The 21,361-nt window shown below is 43.4% G+C and overlaps 2 protein-coding genes across 2 annotated transcripts; both read left to right on the forward strand.

Moving 5' to 3' along the window:
* The first annotated feature begins 1,990 nt into the window (after positions 1-1,990).
* On the forward strand, positions 1,991-10,960 carry LOC147209562 (cationic amino acid transporter 2). The gene is made up of 12 exons (XM_086106052.1): positions 1,991-2,042; positions 3,436-3,865; positions 4,220-4,375; positions 5,138-5,303; positions 5,446-5,582; positions 7,006-7,228; positions 7,337-7,473; positions 9,028-9,130; positions 9,210-9,343; positions 9,455-9,621; positions 9,700-9,808; positions 10,327-10,960. Exons 2-12 carry the CDS (start codon positions 3,496-3,498, stop codon positions 10,455-10,457), a joined length of 1,833 nt encoding a protein of 610 aa, XP_085962178.1. The 5' UTR covers positions 1,991-2,042; positions 3,436-3,495; the 3' UTR covers positions 10,458-10,960.
* Positions 10,961-11,434: 474 nt separating this feature from the next.
* On the forward strand, positions 11,435-17,450 carry LOC147209563 (platelet-derived growth factor receptor-like protein). The gene is made up of 7 exons (XM_086106053.1): positions 11,435-11,841; positions 12,881-13,041; positions 13,118-13,260; positions 14,944-15,095; positions 15,185-15,478; positions 16,280-16,419; positions 17,101-17,450. Exons 1-7 carry the CDS (start codon positions 11,760-11,762, stop codon positions 17,305-17,307), a joined length of 1,179 nt encoding a protein of 392 aa, XP_085962179.1. The 5' UTR covers positions 11,435-11,759; the 3' UTR covers positions 17,308-17,450.
* Positions 17,451-21,361: the final 3,911 nt, after the last annotated feature.

Below are 21,361 nucleotides of genomic sequence, written 5' to 3' on the forward strand. Positions count from 1 at the left end.
AGCCACGCCCTTCCATGTACCCTAAAGATTGCTCCAATCAAGTAGTTCTAAAACTTCCACATCACCTCCTAGTACGACAGATTAGTTGTTTCGAATCTTTTTTCTTTTATTTTTTTTTTACAAGAATGTATCCTGCAGGGTTGGCACAAATAAAGAATTAGCAGACACCACGTTAGATATATTCACTCGGAAAAAGTAGATAAAACAAGAGACATTACCTGTTCAAATGAACGGAGTTTTGGGGCGAAAATAGTGCAGACTGGCTCTTTCTTTGCGGACCGTTACGTGTCCTCCCTCCGGTGTGACGTAAAGACGGAGGCGCTCGCAGGCACTGCCTACCCGGTACGTGCGCGCGGCTGATGGGAAACCACGAAGCAAATTCTGACGCCCGCGTGCATATTACGCACAATCTTAGGTTTAATTTTACGTAGTTTTTTACGCACAGTTCCTGCGCAAATTACCACGCAACGACCGATTAGCGAGTTGATTGTACAGTATTAAGGTTTCTCGGTAGAGGACGATAAAGCGTTGGGACGCATTCAGAGCGATCTAAAATATACTGGTACTTCAAAACAAAAAGTTCGAATTTTAGTTAGAAGTCGACATTTGAGTCAAGTGTGGTTTAATATGCCTCACTACAATAGACGCGAGTTCGAATCTGCACATCTGTGTAGAGTTTGCATTACCACTAGGTGACAGTATTGATATACAAACACCTTCCAAAATCCTCATTCGGTCATTCCTTTCTCAAAGGTCGATTCATTTTATTTCGTTATAATTATATTTTCTTTTCCAGGTAACATCTCTTTGTACTCGTATGACCGTCATAAATATTAAAATGTTTTAGTTATTTAATGCTTTTATTATGCAGTTGCATATAACAAGGAATTGCTAATAGCTGTTGCTTGAAATGTTATGCTTGCAGGAACTTTGATCTTGGTAATCAATGCAAAGTCAAGGCACGGTTTCCGTCACAGCAGTGATTTTCATATATAATGAATAAAAGTGAGATGTTACCAAACCCATTTTTACAGTAACTTGTACAATACTTGATTGATTATTTTTGTATCCTGATCTCAAAACTATCTATTAATCAATTTGTTGTGAATAAGGAATTATATGAGGAGGCGATTAAACATTTCTATTTTTCATAACGGCCCTCTGAGGGAAGTCTCTTCTGATAAACCATGAAATTCATGTTTGTATTCCCCCTTAATTAATACTCCAGGTCAAAACACTAGTTGAAGCTTTTCAATGAATAGAGGATGCGCTCAAGTAATGGCCCACTAAGGTGCTTTATACTAACCTCTTGTGCTTCAATTGTGCATTGCACTTATCGTGATTGTTCCTTCAGGAATACAATGACAGAAGAAAAACAACCGCAACTTGGTATGTCACCAATAATGAATAAATTACGTCACAGAGTTCATTTTAAATCCAGTCTGTTGAGGTGTGCGCTTCGTCGGGATGTATTTGGGAGAGTAACGACGAGAGATGAATTTACTTGTTAGACTCAAACACGTGGCATGTTTTATTTGCCGTCTGCACAGAGAGCAGCCGCTTCTCATCGCCACCGAACAGGAAGAAAAAAAAAATTTCGCGCCGAGTACAGACCGGATATGGCGTAGTGTCTTGGGTTGCCAGATCCGTTCAAAAATAAAGAACACATCATTACAGAAATGAGGATACAAGATATTGTTTCTTAACACAGTCAGTCTGTAGAATTTGAAAGCATTGCCGAACTACATTGCAAATATTCAAAATGTATCAAACAATAAAATTCGGCACAAAAGCATTTTTGAGATTCTCACTGTGATATCTGGTTCACATTCACAGCTGTGTCTTTGCAATAATGAGCACATTATGACCCAAACAAGGGAGCAAGAAAGGCTACTTTGTGAGTAATTCCATTGAGTGGGAGGGTCTGGCGGGCCACTCTTGTATATATTGCAGTAAAAATCACGTTCCCTTCATCCAAGCCAGCAGCACTGATACTGCTTGCCTGCCACTGGCCGGCCACTCCTCGTGGGACAGCACACAAGGTACAGTTCAAGAACATGTATGTCTATGGAATTAAAATCTCATCTGGTGATGAATTAAATCTGATCGTACTTACATTTGTGAATGTGATCCAGATAACACAGGCAATCTTAATATGATATAATAGTGGTGACAAAGCTGCACCTCACATGTGCAGTTGTTGTTGTTGTTAATAATCCTGTTATCTCTAGTGTGGAAAAGATAGCTGAGCAGATAGCAAGGCCAAGTGTTATGTTTGGTCAAAGATAGACTGAAAGGTCCACACGTGCTGGCCCCGTTCGCCTCAAACCTGCTGAGGCGGATGCCAGGAGGGATTAGGGGGGAGTTGAAATAACTCTGGGAGTGGATGAGGAGGGTAGAGCTACCTTTTATAGAGAACGTGTGCAGCCTCCACCGTGACTGCTTTGTCCTCCTGTGTTTCATTAACTCTCAGGGTCATGACTTGATCTACGTCACACCTTCGAGCAAAAACATCCTCCTCAGCCGAGCTGATAGACAGTGTTAATTCCGCTGTTTTTAATGACTTAATTTTTGGAATGGATGATTGACAATTGCGTTTACATGATGATAAAAAAATCTGTCAAATCACAGCAGTGACTATTTTAGTTTGGAATAACGCTGCGCATTCACCACTCCATGTTCAACACCTTTCACCACTAGCCTATACACATCGAATGTCTTTATTTGTTTATAGCTGTGATTATTCATGTTATCGTGAATCAAACCGAGGTTATCTTCTGACATGATCCTGCTGTGGTGAGGTGAAAATATACTGTATTGTTGCTAGGTATCAATAATAATTGTTGACTCAATACAATCATAAAAGGTAGTTGCAAATGGTTGAGTACAGGGTGTGGATGTTTTTATGCGAGCGGCAATGTTATAACCAAACACTGGGCATCATAATGTAATAATTGTATTAAGGTGAATTAAAGATGGCGATTGTAAACACTTGGTTAGTGTGGGTTTGTGAGTGAACTACTCGTAGAACGAGGAATTGAAATGGATTTACAGTAGTTTTAATAGGCCTGTCCTGTCTTTATCAATTTAGTTTTGAAGGGAAATATCCTAATACCGGTAAATAAATACATTTGATGCAAGTTCATTAGTTCTGGACAATCCAAATGCAATACTTTTTAAATTTCAAAATCATGAAGGGAATTACTGTATGTGGCTCAAGTGACTAATGCATAGCATTTCAAATAGCTAACGTTATTTGTCATGCTCCCGGAATCGTATTCGGTTGATATTTAGGCATATTGTGAAGAGTGTGAGTCCAACTTGAGGGCTGCCCTGACAATTATTCATTGACACATTGAATGACCCGCCCTTCCTACTCCTATTCCCTGTCTTCTGCTTCTTCCCCCATTCCCTCCCTTCTTCCACGACATCCAGCCACACTTCCACCTGTGTCTTCGTCTCCAATTCCAGCATCTCTCCATCCAAAGCCTGAGCATGGCGCACACCGGGCTGAAGTCGTTCTTTAGGAGCCTGTCACGGACGAAACCTCTGGAGCCCGATGGGGAGAAGTCCACCTTTAACCGATGCCTGACCACTTTGGATCTGGTGGCGCTCGGTGTGGGCAGCACCCTCGGAGCCGGTGTCTACGTCCTCTCCGGAGAAGTGGCCAGAGAGTCGGCCGGGCCCAGCATCATCATCGCTTTCTTCATCGCTGCCCTGGCATCCATCTTCGCCGGATTGTGCTACGCGGAGTTTGGTTCCAGAGTTCCTAAGACAGGCTCGGCGTACCTTTACAGCTATGTGACAGTCGGGGAGCTGCTGGCTTTTATCACCGGGTGGAATCTGCTTCTCTCTTATGTCATTGGTAAACTGAATGCAGCTTTTATCAACAGCAGTGTGATCTTAATGGGAAATGCATGGTTGATTGATGGTCTATTTTCTTCAGCTTATGTAACATACTTGGAGAGACAAAACATAAATGATCAACCATCCGCATGATGCATCATGTGACCTTCCACCTGCTGTAGAAGCAGATTCGAATGATTCACATATATATACCGGTAATCTTGTCTTACTGCCATGTAAATAGGACCATAAACCTCCAAAGTCTAAAGTTTAGCGGATGCCAGGAAATATCAACATGCGTATTTTCGGACTTTACGACTGCAATTATATGTTGACTCGGTTTATTGCATTTTTCCTCTCATTTTCTGCTCAGGGACGTCCAGTGTTGCGCTTGCATGGAGTGGGACCTTTGATGACCTCATCGGAGGCGTCATGTCCAAATATTTGCAAGAAAATGCAGCCATGGGCCTTCCAGGGTTGGCACCCTATCCAGATGTGTTTGCTGCTTTCCTTATTATGCTTCTATCCGGTAATTTTGCCTTACTACACAGTAAAACAAACAAACAAACAAAAAACCAAAAAAACTTGGCCAGAACATTTCTGCCAGAAATATGGCAACATGTTAAATATTGACGCAATGCCCGTATAGTTTGTAGTCTGAAAATGTTACAGTACCAAAAATTCATGCCATAAAATGCACACATGCCAACCTTGACCAACACATTCATAATATAACTTCTAAGATAATACCTGTTTCTTTGTCGCTTGTTTGCTTTTATCATTCTGTTTTGTTCTTTTTGTCTCATGCACTGATTTGCTAGCTAACAGCTAACATAGGGGGCACGTCAAAGAATCAAGAGAAAAAGATAGCAATTGCTAAAGAATTTGTGGTCAGAAAAGATAACCCAATGCTGTATTTGGGAAAATTGAAGTAGTTTATTTCATGAAACCCTGATTGTTGATGTTGTGATTAGTAATGTGATTTTATCACACAAATTTGGACATTTTGACTGTGTTGCTTTGCTTTTGCTATTTAAATTTGAAAGATTACAGTTTATTGGTTCATTCTAGAGATATTTGATTTTTGAAAGCAAATTTATCCTTTAAAATGTACATTTGTGAGTAGTTAATTACAAAAACACCATGGTAAATTAAACACTGTATTTACATTTTTTTTCCTGTTATGCGTTGACATGTTTCATTGCAAATTTCATGGGCATTTTTACGGAGTACCTCAGACTTAGATGTGTCAAATCTAACACAACCTCCTGTTATTGTGTTTCCCGTGAAGGCTTGCTCTCCTTTGGGGTGAAAGAGTCAACCTCAATCAACAAGGTCTTCACAGGGGTCAACATCCTGGTTCTGGTCTTTGTCGCCATTTCAGGCTTCATCAAAGGAGACATTGCTAACTGGCAAATCAGTGAGGACTATTTGCTCAACGCCACAGCACAAGCCAAGTAAAGTCAAAGAGTTACAGCTAGAATGTTGTCTGTGTTTGGGTGCATACTGCATCCTCTCATTGACAGATATGGCGTTATCGCCCTTCAGATTACAGTTCATTCAACCTGTAGATGAGATAACGTCCTCTCTTTTGTGCAGTAATTTGAGCACGACTGACAATCTCACAAGCGACTTCGGGGTCGGCGGCTTTTTCCCCTACGGCTTGAGTGGAACCCTGGCTGGGGCAGCAACATGCTTCTACGCCTTTGTGGGCTTTGACTGTATCGCAACAACAGGTGAGAACATCGCGTTTTGCGCATTAAAAAAACATGTTCCATCCATCAAACATGGTTTATTAAATCGATATCAATCACTTTTATGCATCAATACAGCAAACATTTACACAAGAAATGAACAACCTGGTCTTCCTCTACCTTTTTGTTTGTTGATTGCTTTAAGCCTCAAATATGGAGGAAAATTCAAATCAATAGATGTCAGTCAGTCTTTAACCAATGGAATTTGCTTCTGGCCATGGGAGCTCGGCACTTCATGAACTCATAAATTGCACAGTGTTGAGTCATTTGCAGACACCTCAAAACAAATCTACAAAGACCATTGTACAAAGCGTAGCAAAGATGAAGGTCTGTTTCTGAAGTGTTATTCTTTATATATAATATGGGCATGATCAAAAATTGGCAGCAACGATTGTTTCACAATTATGTTCCTCGCAAGTTAAAACATTCAAAAGAGCGATAAGTGACTTTAAACGACTAAATATATAATTTGACATTGAATTCGTATGAGTTTTGAAAGATTGGTTGGGGATTTAGCCAAAGGCCTAAATATTTGAAATCATCCACTTGCTTTGCATCTGGCCGCGTGCAAAGCAACATGACTTGTGGTTTCTTCTTGCTTAAAAGAAGCTTATTAGAGAATCACTGTTGAACCTGATTGAAATCAGATTGTGATGATTGTTGAGTTTGTTGAATATCCGAACTCGAAAAGTATATTATTATGTCATCAGCGTATTGATGAATCTGAAAGTTTTTGGGAGGTCATTGATGAAAATTGAAAATAGAAGAGGACCTAAAGATGAACCTTGTGGTACACAGATGAACATCTAAATAAATAAATAATAGTGTTTAAATTAAAAAGTCTCTATCGTTGCCGTATCAACCTCTTATTACCCGCTCTACTTAATAATCTACAAGATTGTTGAGCAAGTTTATCATGCTGCCCTAACATTTCTGCTGATGCTGTATGGTTGAGCCGACACATTTTTGGAAAAGTCAAACATATTTAGTTCCGAGACTCTTGTTTGTTCTCCAGTTATGACGACAGTGCAGAGCAAGATTATGATGGTTTGGGGTTTTTCATTCTAGTTAGTTTTTATTTCATTTATACTTTTGTTTTTCAAATGCTGTTAATTATACTTAGTTTTTAGAGTGTGTCTTTTGGTTTTTATGAGTTTTTATTCTTATTTTCTAATGCTTTGTTTAAGTTTGGTGACAGCATTAATTTTAGCGATTTTTGTAGAGTGTTTATATTAAAACATGCAAAAGTGCTATCTATTATCATATTTAAAACACTAGGCAATGACATGATTTGTTCCGCAAATTATACTATACTATACTATACTATACTATACTAGACTGCAGCTATGAATGTTAGGTACTCAAGGAACATTATGATGACCTACTGTATGTGTGTTGTTGTTAGGTGAGGAGGTGAAGAACCCTCAAAAGTCCATTCCAGTGGGGATTGTGGCCTCTCTACTGATCTGCTTCCTGGCCTACTTTGCTGTTTCTGCTGCGCTTACCCTGATGATGCCTTACTACATGCTCAGCAAAAAAAGCCCCCTGCCCGTGGCCTTTCAATTCATCGGCTGGGGTCCCGCCAAATACGTTGTGGCTGTGGGGTCATTGTGTGCCCTGTCCACCAGGTATAAGCACAAAATTTGATTTCAAATTTTAATGTTTGATTGGCACGGATGATAACAATGCCCTGTGAAGGTGATCATGTCTGAGCATTTTTTTATTGGTCTGCGCAGCCTGTTGGGGTCCATGTTCCCTATGCCCAGGGTGATGTTTGCCATGGCAAGGGACGGCCTTCTTTTTCAACCCCTGACCAAGGTCACCTCCCGGGGTAGTCCTGCTGTGGCTACCATATCATCTGGAACTGTGGCAGGTAAGGCGTAAAGATTTGTATGGAGGAGTTGGGATCGCAATGCTGAAAAAATGGTGGGGTAGCAGACACTTATTTTGGCAACATTACTGACTCTTCCTGTCTGAGGGGCCTTCCCTGTTGACACTACCTGACCCTAATAAATGACACTGACAAGAAAACTCCTTTATGACACATAGAGTAGACACAGTACAGATCAGTGGCGGGCTGTGCATTCGGTTCCTGGGGCTTTAGTGCGGACTTCATGGCACATCTTAATACATGACTATCACATGACAATTATGGAAACTTTATGACTCTTTTGTATTATTTCCTTGACAAAAACGCAAAAAGAAAAAAAATGCTGCATGCAACATCATCTGGAGCAGTTGAGAATCTATTTTTATCTAATAACATGACGAAAACATTTACCACGAAATAGAATACAGTACACTGTTTATCAAACTGATACGGATTAGATGCCGAGTATTAAATTCATCGGTTTGTGTAGATCACTACAGATGTTTTTGGCTGGTCAGATTTGGCTTGCTCTAACTGGCCAATTAGTGGAGGAAAAAATGTTGAGCTCACTGGCCCCGCAAAGACAAAATTTGATTGCCTAAAAAGTCCCAGTGCTAATATAGTCTGAATTCCAATGGCCAACAGTAGTGATTCTGAAAGCCCTGGGAAGATTAGATTGACATGATAGCACATAAAGGGTGGACATTTAATTGGATGCAAAAAAATAATAATCATCTGACCTTTACACCCCTGTAGTGGAATCGGTGAATGTGACAAAATGAAGAGGATAAATGTTTGGAAGAAACGAATGCAATTTCTTTAAAAAAAAACAAAGGGAATTTAGGTTGTCAGTGTAGGTCAGTGCTCGTGACAATGTTTAGGCCGGCAGAGATGGCCTTGCTGGCCCTGACCTTTCACAGCTGGTGCACTATAAGACAGAAACGCAAAGGAACTTCTTCCTGAAACAACACAATAAGCATTAGGAGGAACTTTGCAATTGACTCACTCTCCTGTGTTCATTCTATGTGACATGTCTTAAGGGGGCTGCACCGCGGTCAACTAGTAAGCACGTCTGCCTCACAGTGCAGAGGTGCAGGGTTCGATTCAGACTGCGGCCTTCCTGTGTGGGGTTTGCATTTTCTCCCCGTGCCTGTGTGGGTTTTCACTCGTCACTCCAGTTTCTTCCCACATTCCAAAAACATGCATGGCAGGTTGATTGGGCACTCTAAGTTGTCCCCAGTTTTGGTTGTGAGCGCAAACGGTTGTTTGTCTATGTGCGCCCTGCGATTGTTTGGCAACCAGCTCAGGGTGTACCCCGCGGGCCTAGAGCCCCAAGACAGCTGGGGTAGGCTCCAGCACGCCGCAGGACCCTCGTGAGGTTTAGCGGTTTAGAAAATGGATGAATGGATGGATATCCGAAAGGAAGAACAAAACAAAGCGCCACCTGCTGAATCTGATGGGCCACTATCACACCAACTCCAATTCAGTCACATCTGCATATGTACTGTCTGTGCTGAGTTGTATTGATGCAAAATAATGTTTTTCTTCCATTTTCAGCCTTCATGGCTGTGCTGTTTGACCTGGACGCCTTAGTGGAGATGATGTCTATTGGGACGCTCTTTGCCTACACACTTGTGGCGATATGCATCCTAATACTGAGGTGACATATAATATATTCATTCACAGCTCAAATGCTTTGAACTACATCCTTTCATGTTGTATATGTGTTGTCATTTAAGGTATCAGGTGACTCCATCTGAAGATGGAGGACTACAAATCATGGAATCCAACACCAAATTTGGCTTCCTGAAGCCGCCATCATCTCCGAATTCAGACACTTCAAAAAGAGTCACAATTCTGATTCTAGTCTCTGGTAAGGACACACTTTTCTTTTCTGTCTTGTACACGTCCTCCGCTGTCAACGCTGCCTGATCATTGCATTGTTATGCTGTATGTCATTGTTTCTTGTCATGACTGCGTACAGTCGCATGTGTGACTGCTCTGTGCATCACTCTGAGCCTGGCTATTGATGCACTATACAACATGGAGGCATGGAGTGTGGTGCTCGTCTGCATCATCTCCATTATACTGCTACTAGCCGTTTTCCTCATCTGGATGCACCCACAGAATGCCAAGAAAGCCTCCTTCATGGTGGGTGCATTTTACAATATGAATATGAGGAACTGAGCACACGATCTCAACAGACATGGCTGTTTGTGTGCTCCATAGGTGCCCTTACTCCCTGCACTGCCCATTGTGAGTGCACTTATAAATGTCTACCTCATGTTCCAGCTAGAAGGTGCCACGTGGCTACGCTATGCCATCTGGATGGCAGTAGGTGAGGCCACACATCGGATGAGAACGTTTCGAAGTGCAGTGGAACCTGTGAAGTCAAATGTGACAAAATATGGAGAAAAGAAAACATGCCTCAGAGGTCAACCAAAATAACCATCAAGACAACAGATCAGAACTATGCATTTTTTTATGATGTGTATTTTTTATGTTAACTATGTAGAATGCCTAGCTGATCCTAAAAAACCTTTAAGCGAAAGCATAATGGCGAATGACAAGCATGAAAAGAAAATATTCAATGTCTGATTCATTTTACTTAATTTTCATGATCATTTATTTTATGGTGGTTAACATCGTGAAAGTTACTTTTGAATGTTAAAATGTCACTTCGAACATGACATTTTCAGTTCATAAACGTTTCATGATGGCAATTTGAACCTGAAACAAAATCCATTCCCTTAACATTTCAAGTCAAGCGGCGTCAGAATGGATTGCGTTTGAATTTAGATGTTGCGCTTCATGTAATCATCCAAGTCGGTGAACTGTAATATTTGTTCTCTGCAGGCCTGCTCATCTATTTTGGCTACGGGCTGCATCACAGCGTTCAGAGCCAGCGTCACAAAACCAACCTTTCAGCCGTCGAAACCATCAGTGAAAAAACAGACAAAGACATCTTTAAAGAGTGCAAATTGTGAGCGCTAACGGGATCGGGAGAGATGAATAGAGTTGTTACTGTGACCCACTGTTTTGTAAACGTGAGTAACTATCAGCACCTCTGGTGTTCCTTGCTACAGTGTCAAGCATTTGTGGTTCACAATGACTTCAGCACACGTTCATGCAGTTCAAGCTTTCATCCGTTCCGCTTCAGGTTCCTCAATGTCTCTCTTACGAATCATACTGACACGTATTGCCGATATATTGCAAAAGTCATTCCTGCGCCCATCTGCGTTTTACACTGCAGAAAATGTAAGTATAAAAAAAAAATCAGCTGCTAATATTTGTACTTTTCAAATTTGGCTGAAATTGTGATTGTGATTTAGAGATATTCATATTTTTTTTTGTTGCAGAATTATTGTTTTTATCACGTGACGGCCTTTTCAGATGTTTGTTTTGCGTTAGTCACATTTCAGCACGTTTCTTGTATCTATGTGTAAATATAGAGTGTACATGTTTTCTAATGATGAATTGTAAATGTATATTTTAATTAAAGAGAACTAATGTTTTCAAGATATTTGCCAAAGTGTTTTTGTTTTCCTGTGGTTCATTAGAAATAAAACTTAGTAGGGTAGAATTTACCCCACCCACACTCGGATTTACTGCCCAACAATAAGACCTTTCAAATCCGATTACTTACAGTATGGCATGCTCACAAAAAACTTAACGATTCACCTAGTTTTACTTGGTTAGCGCATGATGTTGACAACCAAAATGCACACAGTGGTTGTCTGCCTCTCGTATATTTTCCCTGAGATTGATTTACAACCACGTCATGTATGTAACTATATTCTTCCGTGAAAAAATCCAAATCCAAATGAAGAATTGTTGTATTTTTGGTTTGTCGTCACATCGCAAGTACAAAGCACAAAACAAGTTAACATCAGCAGGCATTACTTTCGCAGCACGCCAAATGCTTTGAATAACCTTTACACAAGTCTCATCTGGACAGGGTTGTTGTCTCATGCCGCTCACAGACTTCCACTCCAGCAGCTAAGCAAACAGCCTCTGCGATTCCACATGGAGAGGCCTCCGCTTTTGCGCCCTCATTGGTCCAGACAAGCTTGAAAGCCTCCATTGAGCCAGTCGGCAGGAATTTGGGGTGCAAATGCTACTGACAGGAGGCGGAATTTGTGTGATTCTAGAAAGCAGCTGACCACTCACTTTGCGAGTTCTGCCCACCTTCTCCCGTGACTTCCCTCATTCTTCTCTGTACTTCTTTTGACTTGCAGTGCATCGAACTGCGTGAACTAACAACCGGCCACCTTTGGTAATCCCGCATCATGACTTTGGTGAACTTGCTTGGATCCAAGTGGAGACTGGTGCTGAGTGCTCTTTTTATTTGTATCATAATCTCCGAGTTAGGTAAGTGAGTCAGCAGTTCTGTCGACGCCCACTTCCATGTGGGGGCCGCAGGCCGCCATTAGATGTTGTTATGCTACAGTGACCATATTCAAACAGAATGTCACTCGGTAGAAGGGAGGACAAACTGTTCATGTTCAGAAAAATGATATCCAGTAAACCCTGGCTATAACATCTTTCACAGCTTTGCTCTTTTCCCACATTTTTGTCGTTCTGTTTTTTATGTGTTTTTTTTAACAGCGCATTGTGTTCTGCATCCTGATTGGCTAAGGGACTGCAGACTAATATCACTCGTCTCCGCAGCTCATTGCTGTACAGCTTGCCAAATGTCCTCCATGACAAAACCCACAATGTCGACGAAACATTCTGTAGAGTATTTCTAAAAACTGTCCGTTGTTTGTAAGAAACGGCTTATATTGATGTCTTTTTTTTATGCTTGGGCATGAAAAAATGATTTCAAGTAATCTTCGTTTTCATTCAATGCAGTATTGTATTATATAAGATACAGTAAATCAGAAATTAAAAAAAAATAAACATGACTACTTCACGGATTTCACTTATCACGAGTTCTTTTTGGAACATAACCCCCGCGAACGAGGGCTTACTGCAAATATAAACAGCACAGTATCTGTGTTTGACTGGCTGTCTGTTTGTTACTTGCTGGTTCACTGAGCATGATGAACAGATGGCTGGCACCATTATGATTCTGTGTGGTTGACAGTTTGGGTAAACTTCACCTCGACATGTACCGTACACCTTGATCCAAATCCTCACCAAAATGTTCCTCGGTGGCCATGCATTACCACATGACTCATAAAATATCAATGAAATCGGTCTTGCATATTTTGTGTACTCCTGCTTAAGGAATTTTCCCTTCGTTTTATGTACCGGTACTGCTTTACTACGTCAAAATGTTCTGGGAAAAGGTCAAACGATGATTGCCTCATTCCCTCTTCTTTGATGGCACACATTACTGACGTCGGAAATGTTAAGATACATTTGACGATGGGAAGTTTTATGATATGTTCTGATTGCTATCTAGTTTATTGTCATAAAGATGCTCAAGAGCAGAGGAGGAGTCCAGGGAAGGAGGCCAAAACTGGAAAGCCGAAACAGGCCAAAGCAGTAAAGAAAGGGCCCTTGCCTGTAAAACCTAAACCAAAGGTTAAGGCACCAATGCAGGCTCAGAACTTACTCATACAGGTAGAACTCCTTCTTTAGACGTGACCCTGTACTCTTTCCAAGTGACCCACTCTGGTTTTTATATGACACCCCAAAGGTGATAAACAGAGGTAAGTTCATGAAGGTGGGAGACACAATAAGCGTGCACGCTGGAGACACTCTGGAGTTGAGGTGCAGGGGGAAACCCGTGCAGTGGGCCCTGCCATCGTACCTGGAGGAGGATGATGAAGGCAGGCTCAGGTAGGCCTCCCGCTTGATAAGTCTTGAAGGTACCTTGCAGACAAATACATGTCTTTTTATATGCTGGATCAGTTTTGCTGTGCAAAGGGCGAGTTGGACAGCAAATCAGACAGGAAACGACATGGCAGTGGGAGTGGAACAGGCAATTTTGCCACTGGTGTCTGGTGGGCTGTGTTACAATAGAAATGGATTTTTCATTGCAGTTCGATTTTATTCGACCTGTACTTTTTTCTTTTGAATTCAGTTCACTCTAATTAGTTTTTAGAAGGGGTTTGTTAATGTTTGTTTGTTATTTTTCTTAATGATTCATTTTACTTGAGTTTTTATTACTTTTCGGATTAGTTTTAATTTTGTTTATATAAGAAGCAGTGATCAATTGCAAGATATAAACAAGGTTCACAAGTATTATGAACTAGAGTTAATTAAAATAAACTACAAATCCCCAACAACCTTCCTTATTATGGCCGTACAGTAATACCAAAATAATTACATTTAAAATCACCCCCGTTGGCTCATTTATAAATTTAAGTGACAATGATGAAATAAATGACATTTTGGCTGTTATTTCTCTCTCTCTCTCTCTCTCTCTCTCTCTCTCTCTCTCTCTCCCCCTCTCTTATATATCTCTTATATATTATATATATATATATATATATATACACTGTATATATATATATATATATATATATATATATATATATATATATATATATAATACATTTTATTTGTGGGCGCCTTTCTAGGAACTCAAGGACACCTTACAACAAGCAGTTAAAATCACAAATGCAATGTTAATAACAACATCAAATAAAATAAGAAATAATAAAACAAAATAAAAATAATGGATTTATGGTCCGAGTGAATAGGCTTGTCTAAACAGATGTGTTATGAGGCTGGATTTGAAATGTGTTAATGAGTCTGTATTACAAAGGTCAGTTCCAGAGCTGGGGAGCAGAGCGACTGAAGGCTCTGTTTCCCATGGTGACGAGGCGAACAGGGGGGACAGAGAGGAGGAGAGAGGAAGAGGAACGAAGAGAGCAGACAGGTGTAGGAATATGGATGAGGTCAGATAGGTATGGAGGGGCTAGGTTTTGGATGGCTTTGAATGTGAGGAGCAGGATTTTATATTGAATGCGGTGTAAACCTTTTTTTATTTTTATTTTTTTTACCTCATTTAGGAAAATTGTTTGGAATTTTACTTTCTGTTATTTTGTTAGTTTTCATTAACTATGATAACCTTGGGGTGGCCCGGTAGTCCAGTGGTTAGCACGTTGACTTCACCGTGCAGAGGTACCGGGTTCGATTCCAGCTACGGCCTCCCTGTGTGGAGTTTGTATGTTCTCCCCGGGCCTGCGAGGGTTTTCTCCGGGTACTCCGGTTTCCTCCCACATTCCAAAAACATGTATAGCAGGCTGATTGAAGACTCCAAATTGTCCCTAGGTGTGAGTGTGGGCATGGATGGTTGTTCGTCTCTGTGTTCCCTGCGATTGGCTGGCAACCAGTTCAGGGTGTCCCCCGCCTACTACCCGAAGACAGCTGGGATAGGCTCCAGCACCCCCCGCGACCCTAGTGAGGATAAAGCGGTTCGGAAAATGAATGAATGAATGATAACCTTGGCGATAGGATCGGTTACAAGTTGGAAGAGAATGGCTTTCTACTGTATTTTCTGTTTCACCTCCGCAGGATTGTTCAGCATGAGCGCTATGGTGTTCTGACACTCATCAACACTACAGGTGCAGACACAGGGGAGTACACATGCTACCCCATGTTCTGTGAGGATACAGATTGCAGAAAGAACTATGACAAAGCTATCAAAGTCTTTGTTTTCTTCCCTGGTATGGTGAAAAGCCAACACTCCAACATTAAGGTCTTTCATTTCACTACCATGATGATAGTGACTCGACGTTGACATGTTTTGTGACAGACCCGCAGGAGCTTTTTGTCCCATCGTCTGACTACTATGAGGTAATCCAGTTGAGATCCAACTGGCCTACCCGCCTTCCCTGCCAGGTGACATCACCCGCAGCCAATGTAACGCTGCACCGCGAGTTCCCGCCAGTGGATGTGGCAGTGGATGGGACGGAGATCTCTTTCAATGTGAAGAAAGGTTTCACCATCCATCGACCGCGGCCTTATCATGCAGGTGCTTTGTACTGTGTGGCCAACCTGGGCGGCCTAAGGCAGAGCTCCACGAAGTACATGCTCATCTATGTCAACTGTGAGTGACTTCTGACTTAACAATTCATCTGCTATTTAAAGGACTGGTGTGTAATGAAGGAAGAAAGAAGAACTACTCAACCGAGATAAGCCAAACTAATTTCATGTTGCAAATATCGGTTTTGGGGGCACTACCCAAACAATTTTTGAGGGCCAAGCCCACAACTGCGACTAAGACTTCTTTTTTCTCTTTTTACTCTAAATAAAAGAAAAATAAAAGTTAAAAATTATACAACTTTACGGCCAGTGGATTTATGTCAAATCAAGAATTGTAAAATGGAGCAAACGACCAAAAAGGTTCGAGACACTTTCTGTCTGTCTTTATACATACGAAAATAATCTAATACTTAAATGAACTTCTTGAAACCCATTTCTCATCAACAAAGATGTGTTTACAGAATTTATTTCAAATAGGTTACACACATAAAGTTCTTCAGTCATTCTCCCCAGAATAGTGACCCGCTGATTAAGGTTTGTAAGTTTTTCAGTGGTCCTTCAACGTGTCTGGAAAAAAAACCCCCATGCATTTAAAAAGGCCACCATATCCCTGCACGATACTGCAATCACGTAATTGGACAGAATCACAGCTGATGTTTTTCCTGGCCAATGACTCATTGTGGGTACACCAGAATCCCAACATGGCTAGTCTGTCCTTCACATTAAAATGGAAAAATAGCATGTTGTTGCCCACTCCTGTTGGCTTTTAAAAGCTATTTAGTCCCTCTGTTGTGTGTACTGTAGTTGAAATGTGTATTTGTGTGTATTAACTCATTCTAAAATGCCATCTTTCAACATTTTTTAGACCCCATGGCTCCCCCCGCTCCAGTCATCCAGGCCAGTTCGACCTCTTTGACTGCTGGTGACAATCTACGTGTCAGCTGCACTGTGATGGGAGAGAGGAATGTGGCAGTAGAGATCACATGGGAGTACCCGGGACAGCAGGTCACATATCATCAACACTCTATGATCATTAAATTGGTTACACTCAGATTATTGTGGCAGCAGTACATAGTGGAGAGGTGTGCTGCTCACATATATACTGTATATATATATGGCTGGCTTACTGCCTGAAGTCAGCTGGGTTAGGCTTCAGCACCGCCGTGACCCTCGTGAGGATAAATCGGTTCCGATTATGGATGGAGGGAGTGATATATCTGTATATATTGTATGTTATTGTATGTGTAAAGTTATCTATTGAAATGAGTTGAAATTCTATCAATTTGTTGAAGCCTCCCAAAAGAAAAAACAATAAACTTTTGAATGTGTTTTTTTTTAATGAGAAAAATAGCACTCTCTAATACTTTACGATATAAAAACATATTGTAATGGTATAATCAAATGTCAAGAATTAAACACTGATCCAATTCAGTAGCCCGTCTATGACGTTGTGCATTGTTTGTTAGCATAAAGCTAAACAGACTACCGGTAATCTGAAGCAAAGCTTTGTGGTTGTTTTCATTACTCAATAATTAATTTTAATTATCATTGTTTTATGTTTAGTTTGGCAATAAACTTCAACTGATCATGACAAAGTTAGCTTCAAATAAGAGTTTGACTCATATTCACTCTATGACTTCTAACTTCTTTCATTCTGTTTTTTCATTTTATCTGTACTGGGAGCAGATTGGGAGGCCTCTGTATACACTCGAGAGTATCAATTCAGTTGGTGGGGGCGCGGCTGGTCAGCAGATTCAGTCCATTCTCTTGGTGGACGAGGTGAGGGACGTGGACCAAGGAGCATACACTTGCACTGCTGAGAACCTGCAAGGGTCCAAATCCGTGTCCACCACAGTCAAAGTGCTTCCCAAAGCTAAACCTCCAAAACCATGAAGCGCCTTTCATTTGACACCCAGCATGTTTCACTTTTGTGGAAAATTCCGATGAGGACATAAAACCAGCAGAAAAATAATGTGAATACATGTAACATTTAATATTGTGCATCACAGTTGATCTATTAAACTTCTTCTTAGACATACGTGGCTATTTTCTTTTTTTTTAAACTTCTTTTGACTTTTGTATGATTCCTCCATGACTGTTTTGTTGTGAGATCAATAAAGTGCTTCAAATATGTAATAATGAAAAATGAACAATTCCCTGCCAGAAACAATTCAACAATTAAACATTCATTTAGTCCAGGGGATGAATAATTTCACAAAAACTGAATAATTTAATAGTTTATGCGTACATGTTTTAAACACTGGAAAATACAAAACATATTAGGTATGCGTAGAGTTAAAACCACAAGTATTTAAGGTTTGATTAAAATTCGGATTAAAAGTCAGGCATTTATCATTTATGAATTACAGTGATTTTATGCAGAGGGCCTTCATTTTTTTTCCCTCCGTGAGCCGTCACCTTACCGTGGTGGAGGGGTTTGTGTGTCCCAATGATCCTAGGAGCTAAGTTGTCTGGCAGGGTCACCCATGGCAAGCAGGTCCTAGGTGAGGGACCAGACAAACCACGGCTCACAAGCCCCTTATGATCGATAAAATCAATGGCACTCAGTTTCCCTTGCCCGGATGCGGGTCACCGGGGCTCCCCTCTGGAGCCAGGCCTGGAGGTGGGGCTCGTTGGCAAGCGCCTGGTGGCCGGGCCTACACCCATGGGGCTCGGCCGGGCTCAGCCCGAAGAGGCAACGTGGGTCCCCCTTCTCATGGTCTCACCACCTGTGGGAGGGGTCAAAGGGGTCGGGAGCAATGCGAGCTGGGCGGCAGCCAAAGGCGGGGACCCTGGCGGTCCGATCCTCGGCTGCAGAAGCTAGCTCTTGGGACATGGAATGTCACCTCTCTGGCAGGGAAGGAGCCCGAGCTGGTGTGTGAGGCAGAGAAGTTCCGACTGGATATAGTCGGACTTGCCTCCACACACAGCCTGGGTTCTGGTACCAGTTCTCTCGAGAGGGGTTGGACTCTCTTCCACTCTGGAGTTGCTCACGGTGAGAGGCGCAGAGCAGGTGTGGGCATGCTCATTGCCCCCCGGCTCACTGCCTGTACATTGGGGTTCACACCGGTAGACGAGAGGGTTGCCTCCCTCCGCCTTCGGGTGGGGGGACGGGTCCTGACTGTTGTTTGTGCATATGCACCAAACACAGCTCAGCATACCCACCCTTTTTGGAGTCCTTGGAGGGTGTGCTGGAGAGTACTCCTGGGGACTCCCTTGTTCTGCTGGGGGACTTCAATGCTCACGTGGGCAATGACAGTGAGACCTGGAGGGGCGGGATTGGGAGGAACGGCCCCCCGATCAGAACTCGAGTGGTGTCTTGTTATTGGACTTCTGTGCTCGTCACGGATTGTCCATAACGAACACCTTGTTCCAACATAAGGGTGTCCATATGTGCACTTGGCACCAGGACACCCTAGGCCGCAGTTCGATGATCGACTTTGTGGTTGTATCATCGGATTTGCGGCCGCATGTTTTGGACACTCGGGTAAAGAGAGGGGCGGAGCTGTCAACTGATCACCACCTGGTGGTGAGTAGGCTCCGATGGTGGGGAAGATGCCGGTCCGTCCTGGCAGACCCAAACGTATTGTGAGGGTTTGTTGGGAGCGTCTGGCGGAATCCCCTGTCAGAAGGAGTTTCAACTCCCACCTCCGACAGAGCTTTTCCCATGTTCCAGGGGAGGCGGGGGACATTGAGTCCGAGTGGACCATGTTCCGTGCCTCTATTGTTGAGGCGGCCAATCTGAGTTGTGGCCGTAAGGTGGTTGGTGCCTGTCGTGGCGGCAACCCCCGTACTCACTGGTGGACACCAGCAGTAAGGGATGCCGTCAAGCTGAAGAAGAAGTCCTATCGAGCCTTTATGGCCTGTGGGACCCCAGAGGCAGCTGACGGGTATCGACTGGCCAAGCGGAACGCAGCTTCGGTGGTCGCCGAGGCAAAAACCCGAGCGTGGGAAGAGTTCGGTGAGGCCATGGAAGCCGACTTCCGGACGGCTTCAAGGAAATTCTGGTCCACCGTCCGACGTCTCAGGAGGGGGAAGCAGTGCACCACTAACACTGTGTACAGTGGGGATGTGGCGCTGCTGACTTCGACTCGGGACGTTGAGAACCGGTGGGCAGAGTACTTCGAAGACCTCCTCAACTCCACCAACACGTCTTCCTTTGAGAAAGCAGAGTCTGAGGACCCTGAGGTGGGCTCTCCTATCTCTGTGGTTGAAGTCACCGATGTGGTTAAAAAGCTCCTCGGTGGCAAGGCCCCAGGGGTGGATGAGAGCCGCCCGGAGTTCCTCAAGGCTCTGGATGTTGTGGGGCTGTCCTGGTTGACACGCCTCTGCAACATCGCATCGTCAACGGGGAGAGTGCCTCTGGATTGGCAGACCGGGGTGGTAGTCCCTCTTTTTAAAAAGGGGGACCGGAGGATGTGTTCCAACTACAGAGGGATCACACTCCTCAGCCTCCCTGGTAAGGTCTATTCAGGGGTGCTGGAGAGGAGGGTCCATCAGGAAGTCGAGCCTCGGATTGAGGAGGAGCAGTGTGGTTTTCGTCCCGGCCGTGGAACAGTGGACCAGCTCTACACCCTTAGCAGGGTCCTCGAGGGTATGTGGGAATTCGCCGAACCAGTCTACATGTGTTTTGTGGACTTGGAGAAGGCGTTTGACCGTGTCCCTCGGGGAGTTCTGTGGGGGGTGCTTCGTGGGTATGGGGTACCGAACCCCCTGATATGGGCTGTTCGGTCACTATACCACCGATGTCAGAGTTTGGTTCGCATTGCCAGCAGTAAGTCGGAATTGTTTCCAGTGAGGGTAGGACCCCGCCAAGGCTGCCCTTTGTCGCCGATTCTGTTCATAACCTTTATGGACAGAATTTCTAGGCGCAGCCGAAGCGTTGAGGGGGTCCGTTTTGGTGGCCTCAGTATTGCATCCCTGCTTTTTGCAGATGATGTGGTACTGTTGGCTCCCTCAAGTAGGGCTCTCCAACGCTCACTGGAGCGTTTCGCAGCCGAGTGTGAAGCGGTTGGGATGAAAATCAGCACCTCCAAATCTGAAACCATGGTCCTCAGTCGGAAAAGGGTGGAGTGCCCCCTCCGGGTTGGGGAGGAGATCTTGCCCCAAGTGGAGGAGTTTAAGTATCTTGGGGTCTTGTTCACGAGTGAGGGCAGGAGGGAGCGAGAGATCGACAGGCGTATCGGTGCAGCGTCTGCTGTGATGCGGCCGTTGTGTCGGTCTGTCGTGGTGAAGAAGGAGCTGAGCCAAAGGGCGAAGCTCTCAATTTACCAGTCGATCTACGTTCCAACCCTCATCTATGGTCACGAGCTATGGGTCGTGACCGAAAGAACGAGATCCCGGATACAAGCGGCCGAAATGAGTTTTCTCCGCAGGGTGTCCGGGCTCTCCCTTAGAGATAAGGTGAGAAGTTCGGTCATCCGGGAGGGGCTCAGAGTCGAGCCGCTTCTCCTCCATATCGAGAGGAGCCAGGTGAGGTGGCTTGGGCATCTGATTCGGATGCCTCCTGAACGCCTCCTTGGTGAGGTGTTCCGGGCATGTCCCACCGGGAGGAGACCCAGAGGAAGACCCAGGACACGCTGGAGAGACTATGTCAGCTGGCCTGGGAATGCCTCGGGGTCCCCGGGGAGAGCTGGAAGAAGTAGCTAGGGAGAGGGAAGTCTGGGCTTCCCTGCTAAAGCTGTTGCCCCCGCGACCCGGCCCCGGATAAGCGGTAGAAGATGGATGGATGGATGGATGGATGGCCTTCATTTTCAGGGGGCTAAACCGTGAGCCAACATGTTTGGATTTTCTTAACGTTATTTGATCTTCACTGTTGTGTTGTATGCAGACACAACCTTAAAATCAAAATACTTTAGAGTCTAAAATATAACCACATGGTGCATTCCTTTTTTTCTTAATTTTCTATCTGAAAATATTTAGACAAATTAAGACCACATACATGGTC

The sequence above is a fragment of the Hippocampus guttulatus genome, chromosome 2 (assembly GCF_054856545.1).
Source record: "Hippocampus guttulatus isolate MCC_2025c chromosome 2, RoL_Hgut_1.0, whole genome shotgun sequence".
Lineage (NCBI taxonomy): Eukaryota > Metazoa > Chordata > Actinopteri > Syngnathiformes > Syngnathidae > Hippocampus > Hippocampus guttulatus.

Excerpts from the sequence above, each read along its gene's own strand:
- LOC147209562 (XM_086106052.1), top strand. The coding sequence starts at position 3,496 with ATGGCGCACACCGGGCTGAAGTCGTTCTTTAGGAGCCTGTCACGGACG. Across the intron at positions 9,622-9,699 it reads CCAAGAAAGCCTCCTTCATG|GTGCCCTTACTCCCTGCACT; the intron begins GTGGGTGCATTT and ends TGTGCTCCATAG. Across the intron at positions 9,809-10,326 it reads TGCCATCTGGATGGCAGTAG|GCCTGCTCATCTATTTTGGC; the intron begins GTGAGGCCACAC and ends TGTTCTCTGCAG.
- LOC147209563 (XM_086106053.1), top strand. The coding sequence starts at position 11,760 with ATGACTTTGGTGAACTTGCTTGGATCCAAGTGGAGACTGGTGCTGAGT. Across the intron at positions 13,042-13,117 it reads CTCAGAACTTACTCATACAG|GTGATAAACAGAGGTAAGTT; the intron begins GTAGAACTCCTT and ends GACACCCCAAAG. Across the intron at positions 15,096-15,184 it reads AGTCTTTGTTTTCTTCCCTG|ACCCGCAGGAGCTTTTTGTC; the intron begins GTATGGTGAAAA and ends GTTTTGTGACAG.